Here is a 14642-nt window from a genome sequence, read left to right as displayed (position 1 = left end):
ATATGTGGTAGAAAATACACAGAAAAACGTTTTAATTAATCCCATTTATTATCTTGCGCTATACAATTTTTGTAGTTTCCGAATGGCTTTATCCGCGCGTGAGAAATATACGCACGACGCACCTGTGCCTGTGTAACGAGTCTTTCGCGAGATCGCTCCTCATCGAATAAATATGAATGCAGCCGAAATCTCTATCGCATATACCGATAGACAGTCCGCTCTATTTTAGAGATTCACTACATCGTTCGGTAGAACCTCGGTACTACCGTACTGCCAAAAAATTACATCTGGAGGTGTGCGAGACACGCAGCTACATTGAGAAGAGAGTCGAATGTGCTCGTCGCGATTTCGAGGAACCGCATAGAGAACCTGATTTCTCCTCTATTCGCGAAGAAAAGTGAAGGAGGAAGGAAGAAGCGATGACGAAACGAAAGATTTTTCCCGAATTCCGTTCCGTCCGATGTGACGCTTTTCCGGATGCTGCGTCATGATGGCGAGAGAAGTGATCAGGGCGCAGACCTGACAAAATCCTCATCCTCGTGGCGGGCGTCCAAGCGCGACGTCTTCGAGCAAACTATCGAATCGATTTTTCCTTTTCATTCTTTTATTTCTTTTTGTCCTTAATTGTCCTTAATTGTCATTATTTAGTCAGTACAGATCGTCTTCAGGGACGCGCAGCAGCGACTCTTCACAGATTGTAGATGGCACAGCCATGTTCTCAGCCTGTCAATCACCTCCGCGCAATCTGACCCCACGTCCGTGCATTCACCGGCCTCTGTTTCTGGAAGCAGACGGATTGGATTGTAGAAAACGTGATTTCAATACATGCGTAACGTTACATTAGAGTAGTCTACGGAACACGTATTCAGCCTGGAACAGAATTGAGTAGTGCGACAACATAGAAATTATTAGTAATCCCATTTATGGAAGCCGTATATATCGTCGTTTTTTACGTCCAAAAATATTACGTAAAAGTATTATACATATATCCGTATTTCACTGTCCCACTAGTGAATTTGTTGTTTGAAGAGAGATGTAAAGAGCGACGGGATGTGTCCGCGTTTGCGGATGCTTGTATGCATCTTTGTCGAAGAAACAACGAAGAGACGCTTCTCTTCTATCAGATCAACGTTAGAATTTTCACTTGCAACTTGTCTAAAGAGATAAATTCAACGATTGATCCGATAGGAGAGAAATATATTTACAAAAAGATATATAAAAAGTATATAGAAAAGAGATGAACTATTAAAACTCTGAGTTAATTAAATATCTCAAGTTAATATTATTACATTTAGATGAAATATTTGGAATCAGGGTTAACGATAATCGGTATTACGGATCGTCGTTGATTTATGAGATCAGTATGGTCGAAAAGCTTACGACATTTTTCATGTTCCATTAGTGACATTAGAAAAAAAACATAGAGAAGTAGAGATATATATTATACAGAATAATAAAACAGCCTCCAAGGATCGACAAATATTATCAGAGAATCAAAGTACGATAACGATAGGGACTTGTCGGAACTAATGTCTCTCGAAGAGTTCCTCGGGGGCAGAATTCACTGCCGAAGAAATGGACAGAAATAGTAAAGATAAACCATCGGATCCGAGAATCCGTCACGTTAACGATAAGAGACGATCATGCAAGATTAAAGACTCGTCACGGAAGTCGGAGGAAAGGATAGGGAGACAGAGAAAGAAGAAAAAGAAAGTACAGCGACGATACAGGATCTAGTTGAGAATTCTCTTACCGCGGCCGTTACTTCGAAGGCCGTTCTGATATCCTTTCGTCGTTGTGGAAAGTGACACGCTCTTATACTTGAACGGACTAACTTTCGGACCGTAAGTGACCTTCGGAGTGGTACTGACGGTGTAATACGAGTTGAAGAAATTGAAGCTTTTCTTAGTGGTGGTGCTGATGCTGCCACCAGTGCCGCTATCACTATTACTATTGCTATTACTATTATTATTATTATTATTATTGTATTTAGTTTTGTATTGATTGGTGTACAAGTTATTGATAAATGTCCGCGTGTATTTTGACACTGTGGTTGCAAACGGATTTGTGAAATGTTTGTAAGGATAAGTCGACGTTCTTATCGTCGTCGTCGTCGTCGTCGTTGTCGTCGGTGTTACGCTCGATAATGGCATGCTCTGTGTCGCTTCCCATGGATACCTGTGTGGCATATTATAATGGCATTACTACATATTGCAATTGCATTTGCACATTTGCGCAGTGTATCCTGCTAAATGAAGACATCGATGTCAGCAAAACGAATAGCTAATCAACAGTCTTTCATCATAAGTCTATAGGTTCGCGCTGTATTCTTATATTGAAGATATGATACGCTAAAATGCACAAGTGGGTCACCCAGAAATATACTTGTCGTTACTATTCAATGTCACTGACGTAACTTCAACTCCCAAACTTCCACGTCAAAAACTTTTTTAATTTTACAGTATATTCGTGAAATTCGGAAATATATGTATTTGTATCTTCAATGTACTATACAGGAGTTCAAAAAATTCGATTGTTTGATATTCGATATTCAAAGATTAATAAAACCTAGCATACACATGATAGAAAAATATGTTGATTTTATAAGTTATAATTACATAATAAAATAATTATTGTTAAAAATACCATTTTTATAGTAATTATTGCTATGATACAATAACCATATATTATATTTTTAAAGCTGCATAATTTATAGTACATTTTGTCATAGTTAGCATCACTATAAGTATACGGTTATTATTACTAATGTTATTGTAATGGTTACTATAAAAAATGATATTTCTGACTATAATTATTTTACTATGCAATTATAGTCGCAAATATCATTTTTCTATCAGTGTAAAATGAATATGATTTCTACCGCGCGCGTTACAAAACAGTAGGACCCGCCCAAATCCTTCAGATCATTACCTGTAGTCTGTGTTGTTGTAATGAGCGAATATCGGCCGGTGTGCTGCGGAATTGAATATGCTGTCCCGGCGCACATATGTCGGAATGTTCTGCGTATAATCCGGTATGATATTCTCGTGCTCCGCCACGCACTTCCCGTTCAAGCAGTACTAAAAAAAATCAATGTCAAGGATCGAAGCGACGGTTAAACTGTGCAAAGACATCTCGGGAAAATATATCCCGAATATTGTTATCTCGGCACTCATGTAAAATTAACGCATACGTGGTCAAGATTTATGAGATCACGTTTGACGTAATTGCGCGTTACAACTGCGACGGACACGCGAAAGCTACGTCATAGCATAGAGTTGCATTTTACATAAATGGAAGCGTTATGTGTCGAAGGAGATATTTCTTTTTACACAAACATTGTTATTGCGTATAAACCGTCTTTTTCTTGTTTTACCTGACCATCCCCGCACGGCGAACCTTCCGCTGCTGGGCGATACGCAACGCAGTATCCGGATCCGGCGTCGAAACAGAAAAGCTGAGCGCAAACTCGATCGTCTTTCTGTAATGCGAAACAATATTAAAAGAGTATTATAAGAATCAATAAAATAAACAGATGAAAGTAAGAGAATAAATAAGTGATAAATGTAATATTTGGAGGGGGATGATCTTACATCCAATTCCATTAGAATTTAGTGTTTTATATAAAATTTTATTCATTAAATCGAAGTCAAAGAGATTATATTGCAAACTGTATTTTACAAGATATGATACATACGAAACAAGCGCTTGTTCCACGATCTTTCCGACATTGCGCATCTAAGGATAAGAGTTTTCCCGGAAGTACTCTGGGCAACGCCTCGTCTTCGTGAGGCGCATTGTATAAACAGGTCGCTGTATCACCACTAAAATTAAAAAAAAAAGATAATGTAGATATAGGATGTTTCCCTTTTACGGAACACATTTGACACTTTTAACACATGTCGCTTTCCATTTAGAATTTGATCCAAACTCAATCGACACACTTCGACTCTGCTTAGAAACTCGAAGTGCGTTTTTTTAATCAAAGAATGCATTTACTTTCTAATATTTCGATAAAATCTGAATGTATAATATATATAGATTAAGATTTGAATTGTTCGCGTATAAATGTTACACTGTTAAACATTACGTATTCTATAACCATAAATAACAATTTACATTTTACATTTTACATTAAAATTAAAAAATTTATTAGAACATTTACAAAATTTAAAAACACATTGTTTGACAAGTTTAATCTTGTAAGATTAAATTATCGCAATATATACACACACTGTGTATATCGCGTTCCAGTTAACTATAGTGAACTGTAGTTGAGTGTGTTAACTTGTGTTTTGTGTCTTCTAAAAGGAAAGCAGTCTTATTGTTAGTGAAATTTCCTCTATTACCATTTACTTCCATATCAGATATTCATCTTGAGAAACTGACTCATACATGCCGCTTTATAAAAAATCATTAAATTCTAGATTAATGTACATCATCTCAAAGCCCATTTGAAAAATAAAAGAACTGATTAAAAAAGTATCAATAATGCTAAGAAAAAGCTCTCTTGCACGTTTTTTTAATCTGACAAACCGAAATTGGCGCTTAACTTTACAGTTACCTACTTTAAAAAATGATGGAAGGATGACACACTGCAGTGGGACCACTTAAAGCCCTTTTCCGTGTGCCTAAGATCGCTCATGATGTACCCGTCCTCCCAGCGACACTTTTCGGCACCTGGTCCACCCAGATAGCTGGGCGGAGGCGAGCCGTCGTGAACGGCACCCAGTCTGTGATTTGCAAACAAACACAAACGTTTTTATTTTAACGATTTTCAACCGTTCTCGTTTCAGGCGAAAGGAAAAAAGACAGATGCGCGTAGCAGTACACTGAGAAAAAGAATAGTAAATTTAACTACATTTTTCAACTTAATTAAATTTCTTCAGTTGAACTATTTATGTATTTAATTTACATATATAAAAAACTTGAATTTTAATTTAACTATTTATCTGAAATACATAAATATTTAAAGAAATATTTAATTTAGAAAAATGAAGAATTAACTGCTTTTTTTCTCAGTGCAGATAAAAGTAGACGAGGAACAAAAAAGTTTTTTACAGAACGTGATTATGATTTATGTGGTGCTTACAGGTGGCCGACCTCGTGCGCGGCGACGATGATACCGCTGAAACCGCCGGTATCTTCGATGATGGCGACTGAGTTCACCTTCTCAAGGCGCTTATTCACGACGCAGGCTCCGCCGACGTACGCGAATCCTGTGCAGAGGAGGCTCTTTAGCGTGTCTCTCGCGTTTGCGTCCCCCGGCTACGTGCAATCGAACGCTACTTCAGTTACTACCAGAATCGTATTCGGTATTAACGCAAGCTATCTCATTAAATTAGCGACAGAGGCGTGTCTCCACCGTAAACGCTCGCTGGCAATACAACTCTTTTTTTTTTAATCTCGGAATTTTAACATTTTGAAACATTGCAGATCTACTGAGCACTTTACTTTGCTCAATTCTAGGATTGAAGAGTGATTAGTTAAAGAGTTATACACAATAAAGTTAAAAAGTCCATAACTTTTAACTTAATTTGAAAACCTTATAAAAATGCAATGGGTAGTATTAAATTGGCCAGTAATTAATAATCATTCTTAGTATTAAAAATACTGCTGTTAATACTTTTAATACTTAAAATAATAATTACTGGTCAATTTAATATTTCTTAGTATTACATTTTTATAAGGGAAGAAGTTAATCTTTTCACTTCTAACTAGTAATCTTCAAAGTATATAAACTTTAATTTTTTCCTTAAAAATTTATTTAGGTGAAAGCAAGAAATTACAAAAGAAAGAAAAACATTTTCACGTAAAATTTAATGATCCATATTACACTTATTTTGAGTAATCTCAAATTAATTTAATGTAATTTTTAACAAAGTTAGTTCTTTATGTAACTAAATTAATCTTGTAAGCCATTAATTTAGTTAAAAAAAATATTAACTCAGCCCTGCTCAATTAGCGTAACTTCGACGTTTACGTTTGCGGTGAAGAAACGCGCGTTGTTAATACACCATAGACGTTATGTCGAGCTTCCGCGCGCTACGAAGATTAATATTATTAATCCGCTTGCGGGCATGAATGCGGTTAAGAAACGAGTCATTATGTCGATATGTATGCGGCATGCATCCGTTAATTTGTCGCCCAATGGTTAACGAGAGAGAGTTAGCCGAAGGTTTTACGTTCGAGATGCCCGTGTAGCGAAAATCCGGTCGATCGAACGGATCGGGACATCGTCGCCGCCTTCCATTCCTCGTTTCCTCGATTCAATATCGATCGATTATGAAAAGTAGGCGCATCTCTCTCTTTAGCATTACCGTGATTTTCAGAGACTTACCGAAGACCAACGATCCGTGACAGTGTAAGGCAGCCAAAGGTATACAAGAGTCATGAATTATTATTCAGGAAAGATACAGAAACATAGAGCGCAGGCGGTGTAAAAAGGGAAAAAAAGAGAATAAAAGACGGGCGGAGAAACTGAATTTTGAACGATCGTTTCTTTCGTGTTCTTCGCCACGAAAGCGAGACGCGATGCACGATGTATAAAGAACCGTGAAACAATAGTATATACATAAAATGCGGAAATAGTAACAGTCTTGTAGATACAGTGGCGGATTACAACGGAATTGCCATTAAATTTCATTACATCGCATTTCGGGGTTCGTTTTTTTGTTAGCGATATTTTGCCAAAAATCTTCTCGATCCGCCACTGTACAAATTCCTGGCGTATAGCGCAAAAAGTAGATATAAACACATATAAAAGTAGGTTTAAGCAACTGTGCGAGGGAACAGCAGAGTTCGAAAGAGGCAATTCTCGTTGCAGAATTGTAATCTGCATGACGCGCATACGACGCCGAAAATCGTTATGTAAGAAGGGAAGAGTATGAGGCAGAAATAAAATATAATATTCAGATGACACACAAGTAAAGTAATATGAGTATGTATTGTAACAGGAAGCTCGCTTTGAATAACTTCTACGATTGCCTTTTTAAATCTTAAAAACAATAGACATAGAACATTTTAAACGTTTCTTTGATCTCTCAACAAAATTTTACCAGATTTCCTTCAATTAATTTACAATTAATCTGATTTGCGTGGCTTTAATTCGCGCCGAATGTCGGAATTTGGAAATCTGAAGGTTGAAACTCTGTAAGGCAGTGAGCAATGTGCAAGACTTAAAGTTGAGAAAGCTAAAAAAAAAAAACAACAAGTTGGTTGCCCTCTTTATTCGACAAAAAAAACGTACCTGCGGTTCCTCTATTGCACACATCATTCGCGTATTGCCTCCTGCACATATCTAATCTGCAATGCAATAACAAAAAAATACTCTTTATCATGTTCAAGTTTCACGCTTGGTGACATTTCTGACCTGGTCACGGGACAAACAATATTCAGACGATGGAATTCAGACGCCGCTCGTGTTAATCCTTTTGCAACAGAGAGGTAAGGATTTGATTAAAAAAAAAAAAAAGAACAACGTAAGGATAGACACGTGGAATCGTCGCCCGAACGAGTTTTGGACGATTCGTGTTGTGGCTCGCCGGACCTCTCGCGGATTGGAACATATAAATGATAATCATCCTCTCGAGAAACTGTGGCCCCGTATAAAAGTGTAACACAATACCCTGCCGTTTTGCAGAGAGAAAGTTTCCGTGATGTCCTTGCGATAATAATCTGCAATAATGCCCTTTTTTTGCGTGTGGGTCGAAAGCAAACACCCGCGAAGCGAAAACGTCGCAAAAAACCAGGATCTGTAACCAGCACAATTTTGGCGTGGTCGACTATACCGATATCTTAGACGCGCGAAAACGAAATTTCGCACGGCGGGAGCCAATATTGTGTCGGTTTTAATACCTGTTTCAGAAATTCTTCGGACACACAAAAAAATTTGTAAAAAAACGGAAAAAGAAAAAACCGCGCTCTTTGCCGGAGGCAGCCACGGAGGAACACGTGTTGCAGAAGCGCGTGTATAGCTAGAGAGATATAATATATCAAACAAAAAAATTGATAAATAAATTAAAGCAAAAAGGAAAACGCACTGCACGCTTATTAAACGTCGTTCTCACGTCAATTTTGCGCGAGCTGGCATTTCGATTGAGTGCGATAGGCGTTGCGGGCTCGATTTATTGTACGAGATTTTACGCTAATCACTCTTTCGTAATCAAAAGAGCAATTCGCAAAATTATTCGTCTACGATTATCGGTAGCTGCGAACTTGTAAACTTTGTTGGTCCGCATAAATAAAAGCTTAATATACACGTATCGTTGTTTCACGCGTTTTATTAATCCGAATTGATTCATGATTCAGTTCAGACAAAATAAATTCACAGTTAATGTCAAAATATAAAGAGTTAAAATACGCGCGATAAAATTCACATATCATATTACTTGAGGAGAATATATGTCTGAATAAAATTAAATAGAATAATTTTTAACTTCGATTATAACTTGCGATTTAACATTTTAATTCCTTTTACTTTCTATATTTCTACGTAGGCATCTGGAGTAACTCTCTGCCCGGAGTGTTGCAAGATAATCATCAAAAATAAAAGAAAGATGCGAATCCATTAGGAGGAAAAAAAAAGATTTACATTAAAGCCAGCTCAATCTACGCAGCGTTACGCAACCTGTGCGTATACGAATAATTCCGCGAATCGCCGTATAGGCGTATTTTTAAGGAGCTACAGGAAACTCATGTCGACTTTTACGACTTTCCGATGCAAATGCCAAACTGGTCTGTCCGGAGATGCGCGATATTTTGTATATTTAGTGATAAGTTTTTAATTTTTAGATAATCTATAAGTGTCTACGTTTCGTTTCCGTGCGTGACGCGATTGGCACGATGTTGGACAGTAATTCGCGATCGCGAATTATGCGTTATTAATTAAATTAAGATTAGTCGTACCAATACCCACATTCTCATTCGCTCTCCTTCTTGCACGAGCGTGTGTGCGTGTGTGTAAAAAGCTCTGGTGAGAATTACAAGTGCACTGTCTCGCAAACACCGAGATTACAATATATACCCTAATATATTTCACTCGTTGGATCATAATCGGGGATATCACGCGAGGAAGATATTTCTGTCCGAGGCAAAATTTTGTATCGACGAGTCCTTTTCTTGTTATCGCGATAGAGACATCATCCAATTAACCTGTGCTTCGGCCTCAATTCTTATACTTCTCGAGACAGAGCAATATCTTCCCTCAGAATCCCAAGACATTCCCTACTATACCTGTTAGACTATTATACCATTACTGCGTGTGCATGTGCCACATGTCAACAATACCGTCAACTATGTACAAGCTACCAAAAATGCTGTACCATACGTAAATTACGGGAATTAAGAAAAAAAAAATAAAGCGTGATCACTATATAATAAACCATACCGGCAGTTCCCTTAGTGCAGCGGCCGCCTTTCCTACGACGGCACATATCATACCTGTTTTGCGAAATAAAAATCGAGAGTATGAAATCATCAGTGAGAATAAGACGTGTAAATTATAATAAGTATTATCGGTCGTAGTGCAAAAAGAGAAACGGAGGATACTGAAATTAATTAAATCTCGAAATGCCTCTAAGGGATTCCAACGCTCATTCACGATGCATTCGCGCTTCTCTCGTTTACGTCGTAAACGCGTGACGTTAATCAAGTACTCATTGGAGATTGACAAATAGAAGAAGACGTATGGATTATATCAGAGAGCTTATCGTTTCTTCTGCGGGCACTTTCGTGACTTGCCGTCAAGGTACAGCACTGCACGTAGGCCGCTTTACGGATCGAGCACTCTTACTTTGTAACGGCGACGGCGATGTCGTATACAGGAAGTCTCCTCTCCCGGAAAAGATATTTGCCCATGTCAGTCAGAGCGGCCGCCGAGTCGATTGCGTCTCTTCCCACGCGATTCCTTTCTAAGTACGGTGTCGCGTCCCGTCCCTGGTAATAATACAATTTTCTGTTGCTTATGTACACGAAAAAATGTTGTTAATTTGACTTAATTTTTCAACTTGATTAGATTTCTTCAGTTCAAGTATTTATGTCTCAATTCAAGTATTTAAATTAAATACATAATAAAATATTTAAATTAAACTTCAATTTAAGTATTTGTACATTTCACTAAAATATATAAATACTTAAATTAATGAAATTTAATCAAAATAAAAAATTTAATCAAATCAACAACTTTTTTTCCAGTGCATGCATCAACTGATGCAGTTCTCAATTCAGTTGCAGCTTTAATTTTCGACAATTTTCGTTTTTTTTTCTCTTTTTTGCTTAACAATTATAAACTTTTATAAAAATAAGATATATATGTATTTTGAGAAAGTATCTGTCGCTTCCGTGAATTGTAACTATCCGGAAACTTTCGTAATAATTGTTGCAACAGCATAAATAATATTTTTTACTGAATTTTGTGATTATAATTTCTAAATCTTTAATAAATAATTTATTAATTTATTTATCAAATCTTTATAAATGATGCTGAAATAGTGTTATGTTTTATACATATTATTTCAAAGTGCTTTGTAAAATTTTCATTTAGAAATGTTTGAATAATAATTATAATTATATATATTTATCTATATTTTTATACAAAAATTTTTTTACGGTAAGTTGAATCTAATGTTAACTTCATCACTTCTTACCCGTGAGATAATTATTCCCGCTATACTGATACGTATTTTTGGCCCCTTCAGTAACTTGTACCTCAGATCGACCCCGTTCCAAAAGGACACGAAGTACCTCTTTATCTGTACGTTATCGCCGCCGTGCAATCTAAAACGAAAAGATCGCTAAACGTTTTTATTTAAGCGCGCTAAGAAAGATCATAAATGTCAATGCAAATTCCGCGGACTGACGTTCGCGCGCGAGAAAAATAACCGTTAATCGCGCTTCTCCAATAACGCCGTTTACTCTCACCTGTACCCGTCGTAATCCACAATACAAAGGATTTCCGGGTAAATGACGTACGGTGCCTCGCGTCTCGATCTGCTGTTGATCGAACGCTTAATCCTATACCTCTTGGCTAAGTGGTCGGGTTCCATGAGCGCTGAAAGCATCAATCGCACTTACATTTGCAATCTCACGATTTCTTTTTCTTTTTCTTTATATCGATATTCATATACGACCGATACAAAACGAAAGTTCTGATGCGCATATTGCACTCACAAAAGTCGTTGTACTTGTCGCCGATAGGTTGATCCACCTTTTTGAAAACGATATGATGACTTGTGCGTTCCAAGTCCTCACTACTAGTTACATTGGGCAGTAATTCGGGTTCGTGAAGGGCTGGCGTTTTGCTCACTATTTCCTGTAGAACCCGTTCTGGCAGTGGCCGGATAATTAATTCTGAACCGATGGTTCCATCCTGAGTGAAAAGACGTACACTTTAATAGAATAATTAAGCAGATAGTTAATTATGCCGTTAAATAAACGTAATATAAAATCAACTGTCAACTGAATTGAATCCGCCTTTGGATTACTGAATTTTATTTTAATTTATTGCAAATAAAAAAAATTCAATTTATATTTCTTTATTATTTTTCTTTAATTTATAATTGCATAATTATTACTATTATTCGTATTAGAAAGCAGATAACACAAGTTTTTTCTTGCTTTCTTTCTTTCTTTTCTTTTTTCTTTTAAAGACAGTTTTAAAGAGTAAAAGATCGTCTTTAGGAAATGATTCGCGGCTAGACTACACACGAACAATCGACACTATAAATGTAACTGATAACAATTTCTGTGAACGACTTTGCGATGTTTTTAGCAGATATACTATATATATATAAAACGTTTCCCCCTATGCATAAACTTTGCATAAGTAAAGGCAAGATAATAAATCGGGAAAAAATAGGACCTGAGCATTGAGTAACGAATAAATTTGAACAAATAAGAGATTAACATTAATAATCTCACCATAAACTTCAAAACGATTCGAAATGACTAGTCGTAAGTTTGAAACACTTTCCGGCGTGTATAAATTGATACCTATAATTATCAGACGACTCGTGCCCGCCCGCATCTCTCTCTCTCTCTCTCTCTCTCTCTCTCTCTCTCTCTCTCTCTCTCCGAATTGTGCAAGATTTGAATATTGCACATAAAATATCGCGGCGTATGAATCATGGGGCGCGTTAGTTGAGGGGCATGTTAAATCGAGCGTTTCCATCGGAGCCCGGGTGCACCGAGCCAGTGTTTTGCAGCGAGTCGAATTACTCTCGCGATATTCTCGATCCGGACACGATCGCGCCGCTCGATCTGCAGTCTGCGAAAGGTGCACTGGTCAGATCTCGCGCGCGCGCACGAGTAAGAGAGAGAGAGAGAGAGAGAGAGAGAGAGAGAGAGAGAGAGAGAGAGAGAGAGAGAGAGAGAGAGAGGGAAGGGGAGAGTGAAAGCGAAAGGTCAGGACAGTACGGGGTCACTTAGAACACAACACTTTTATGGCACGTTATGTAACCGTAGACGGTATATTATGTATGTATGTATGTATGTATGTATGTAACGTGTATACCCGGCGCTTGGACGACATTATGCCATCGTTAAAATTTCATTGGCACTCCTACGCGCGTCAAAGTCGCCGAGAGATTAATTCCGCCGTCGTCGGGGGAGTTTTTCGTACCGGCGACAATTAACTTTCACGAGTCCCGCAAGACGTAACGCGTGATTGTAACACGTCCGTGGTCTCGCCCGCGCGCCAGTTATATTACTCGCATTTGCATCGCGAGTAATAATGATCGCGCGCGTAATAGCGCGATTCAGATCGCCCCGACCTTTCGGATGAGGCACGCGGGCACATACGTATAGCGCGATTGCTTGCGGTCGTAGGAAAAAAGACGTTCCGGGAATAACAGCAATTAAAATTAATTAAATTGAGGAGTGGAGGAATAATCAATTGACGTAATCAACTTGTGAGTTTCAAAAACTCTCGAAGTCTCCTATACGCGGAAAAATGTTTATTCTACTGCCAAGAAAGCCATTACTCAATTTTTTTTCTAATAAGTAATGGTTATCTTCAATAATATTTTCTTGATAATAGTCTTATCTTAAAATATATTTATCACAAATTTTAAAAAATTATATATTTTGAAAAAATTTATACTTTCTCAAAGAATATTATAAAATTGAATTGAAGCAAAATCAAAAGTAATAAGTAAATCGAACTTATATTTTAACTTAATATTCTTAATTCAAGTATTAAATTACAAAGATGATTAAATTGCTATTTAGAATATGTTTTGAATAAATTTATTACTTATGACGAACTTACGATAGATTTGCAGATATATAAACTTATAAGTTATTTAAAACAATGATACTTATTCAATTTTGTGTGTACACAGAAGTTTATTTTAAGTAAATTTTACTTGTTTCAAGTAAATAATGAGCGTACTTTCAAAACTATTCATCAAGAAGATATTCTTTGCGCTGAGAAACTGCTTTTCTTTAGCATGAGAATAAATTTTTCTGTGTGTAACGCTCCTCGATTGCATCGCGAAGATTTCGCATATCACAAAAATTATATACATATTTGATAAGATGCAAAATATCTCTGTATGCAGCTGCATCCTTCCTAGAGGGACAATTAAGAGCGTTGCGAGGGAAAACCGAGTCACGCTTGTCTGAACACGAAATACAACGTCCTTTTTTCTCTGTCTCTCTCGAAATTGCAGGGACCGCGGCGAAAGGACCGAGAAGTTTATTGGCTTCTACATCGTGGACACAATACCCTTCACGCGCGACTTCGTCTCGACCAAGGTGAGGGCGACGTCGGTCGGTAGTTGCGAGAGTAAGACCGAAATGTCAAAACCGCGATATCGCCGGTATTTAGGTTTAACTTTAATGCCGCGACTCTGTTAAACGACACGGCACGCTACCCCATTCAATTATCTAATAGACATTGTGAGACAAACTTAAAATTAAGATTTCATTGCGGTTCGAAGTTAAGTGGCGAGAGTAATACAATATCACGCTTACGTTTCGTAAAAGAGAGGTTCTCTTCTCTTCTCTTCTTAAATTGCTTAAAACAATAGGGAATTACGGACCGTCTCGACGCGGGAATTTTTCGCCTCGAATTTAAGCAAGCAACGCGACCGCTCACTAAATATGCGGGCTCGCCTTACTCATCCGCCGGAGCAGTTTACGACTGTTTCGCGAGGATAACGAAACCCAGTAGGTGTCCATAAAATATAGATGTCATAACTCACAGCGAGGCTCACAACGCCGGCTATATTCGACGAAGCGACGTAAGCCAGTCACTTGCTTCAACATTTTAATTACTTATAATAAATTTCCATTGGTTGCTCATCGAGCATATGCGACGACCGCCGTTTTCATTTCCGCCTCGTCATAAATTAATCTCGTAGTACAGAGTGACCAAGTAAAATTTAAATATATAAACAAGAGATACTCTATATCTCTTCGTGAAATATAAATTATAAACCGAAATGCGAGTTGATCGCGCGTCAAACAAATGTTTATAGCTTATATGATGGCGATTAACGATTGTCTTTAGCAGTCGCTTTACACATTTATCGTCGTAAAAATGTTACGCCGCGGCGAATTGCGATATTGCTATAATTATAACACAGGTCCTTATAAGCGACTCGCGTTGGTTGACGAAAGACGACCCGCAATAATAGGGT

General features: G+C 37.5%; 1 protein-coding gene across 6 annotated transcripts in view; it reads right to left on the bottom strand.

The window, feature by feature from the left end:
* Positions 1–25: 25 nt before the first annotated feature.
* Positions 26–14642, bottom strand: part of LOC105836189 (venom metalloproteinase 3) — a 58801-nt gene continuing 44184 nt past the window's right edge. For 4 of the 6 annotated variants that reach the window (XM_036290246.1, XM_012680046.3, XM_012680047.3 and 1 more), the window contains exons 7-18: positions 11170–11368; positions 10921–11050; positions 10647–10776; positions 9794–9936; positions 7250–7305; positions 5093–5219; positions 4569–4733; positions 3698–3824; positions 3377–3481; positions 2932–3080; positions 1754–2178; positions 26–781 (exon numbers count right to left, since the gene is read on the bottom strand). In XM_036290246.1, coding sequence (XP_036146139.1) covers positions 645–781; positions 1754–2178; positions 2932–3080; positions 3377–3481; positions 3698–3824; positions 4569–4733; positions 5093–5219; positions 7250–7305; positions 9794–9936; positions 10647–10776; positions 10921–11050; positions 11170–11368 — 1893 coding nt within the window. In that variant the 3' untranslated portion in view covers positions 26–644. Of the gene's footprint in view, positions 782–1753; positions 2179–2931; positions 3081–3376; positions 3482–3697; positions 3825–4568; positions 4734–5092; positions 5220–7249; positions 7306–9388; positions 9442–9793; positions 9937–10646; positions 10777–10920; positions 11051–11169; positions 11369–14642 lie in introns of all 6 variants that reach the window. The other 2 variants (XM_012680049.3, XM_036290247.1) reach the window with 2 other exon arrangements.

Source organism: Monomorium pharaonis, chromosome 7, assembly GCF_013373865.1.
Source record: "Monomorium pharaonis isolate MP-MQ-018 chromosome 7, ASM1337386v2, whole genome shotgun sequence".
NCBI classification, from domain to species: domain Eukaryota; kingdom Metazoa; phylum Arthropoda; class Insecta; order Hymenoptera; family Formicidae; genus Monomorium; species Monomorium pharaonis.
The sequence above is the reverse complement of the archived record's forward strand: the minus strand, read 5'-3'. Positions and strand labels throughout refer to the sequence as shown.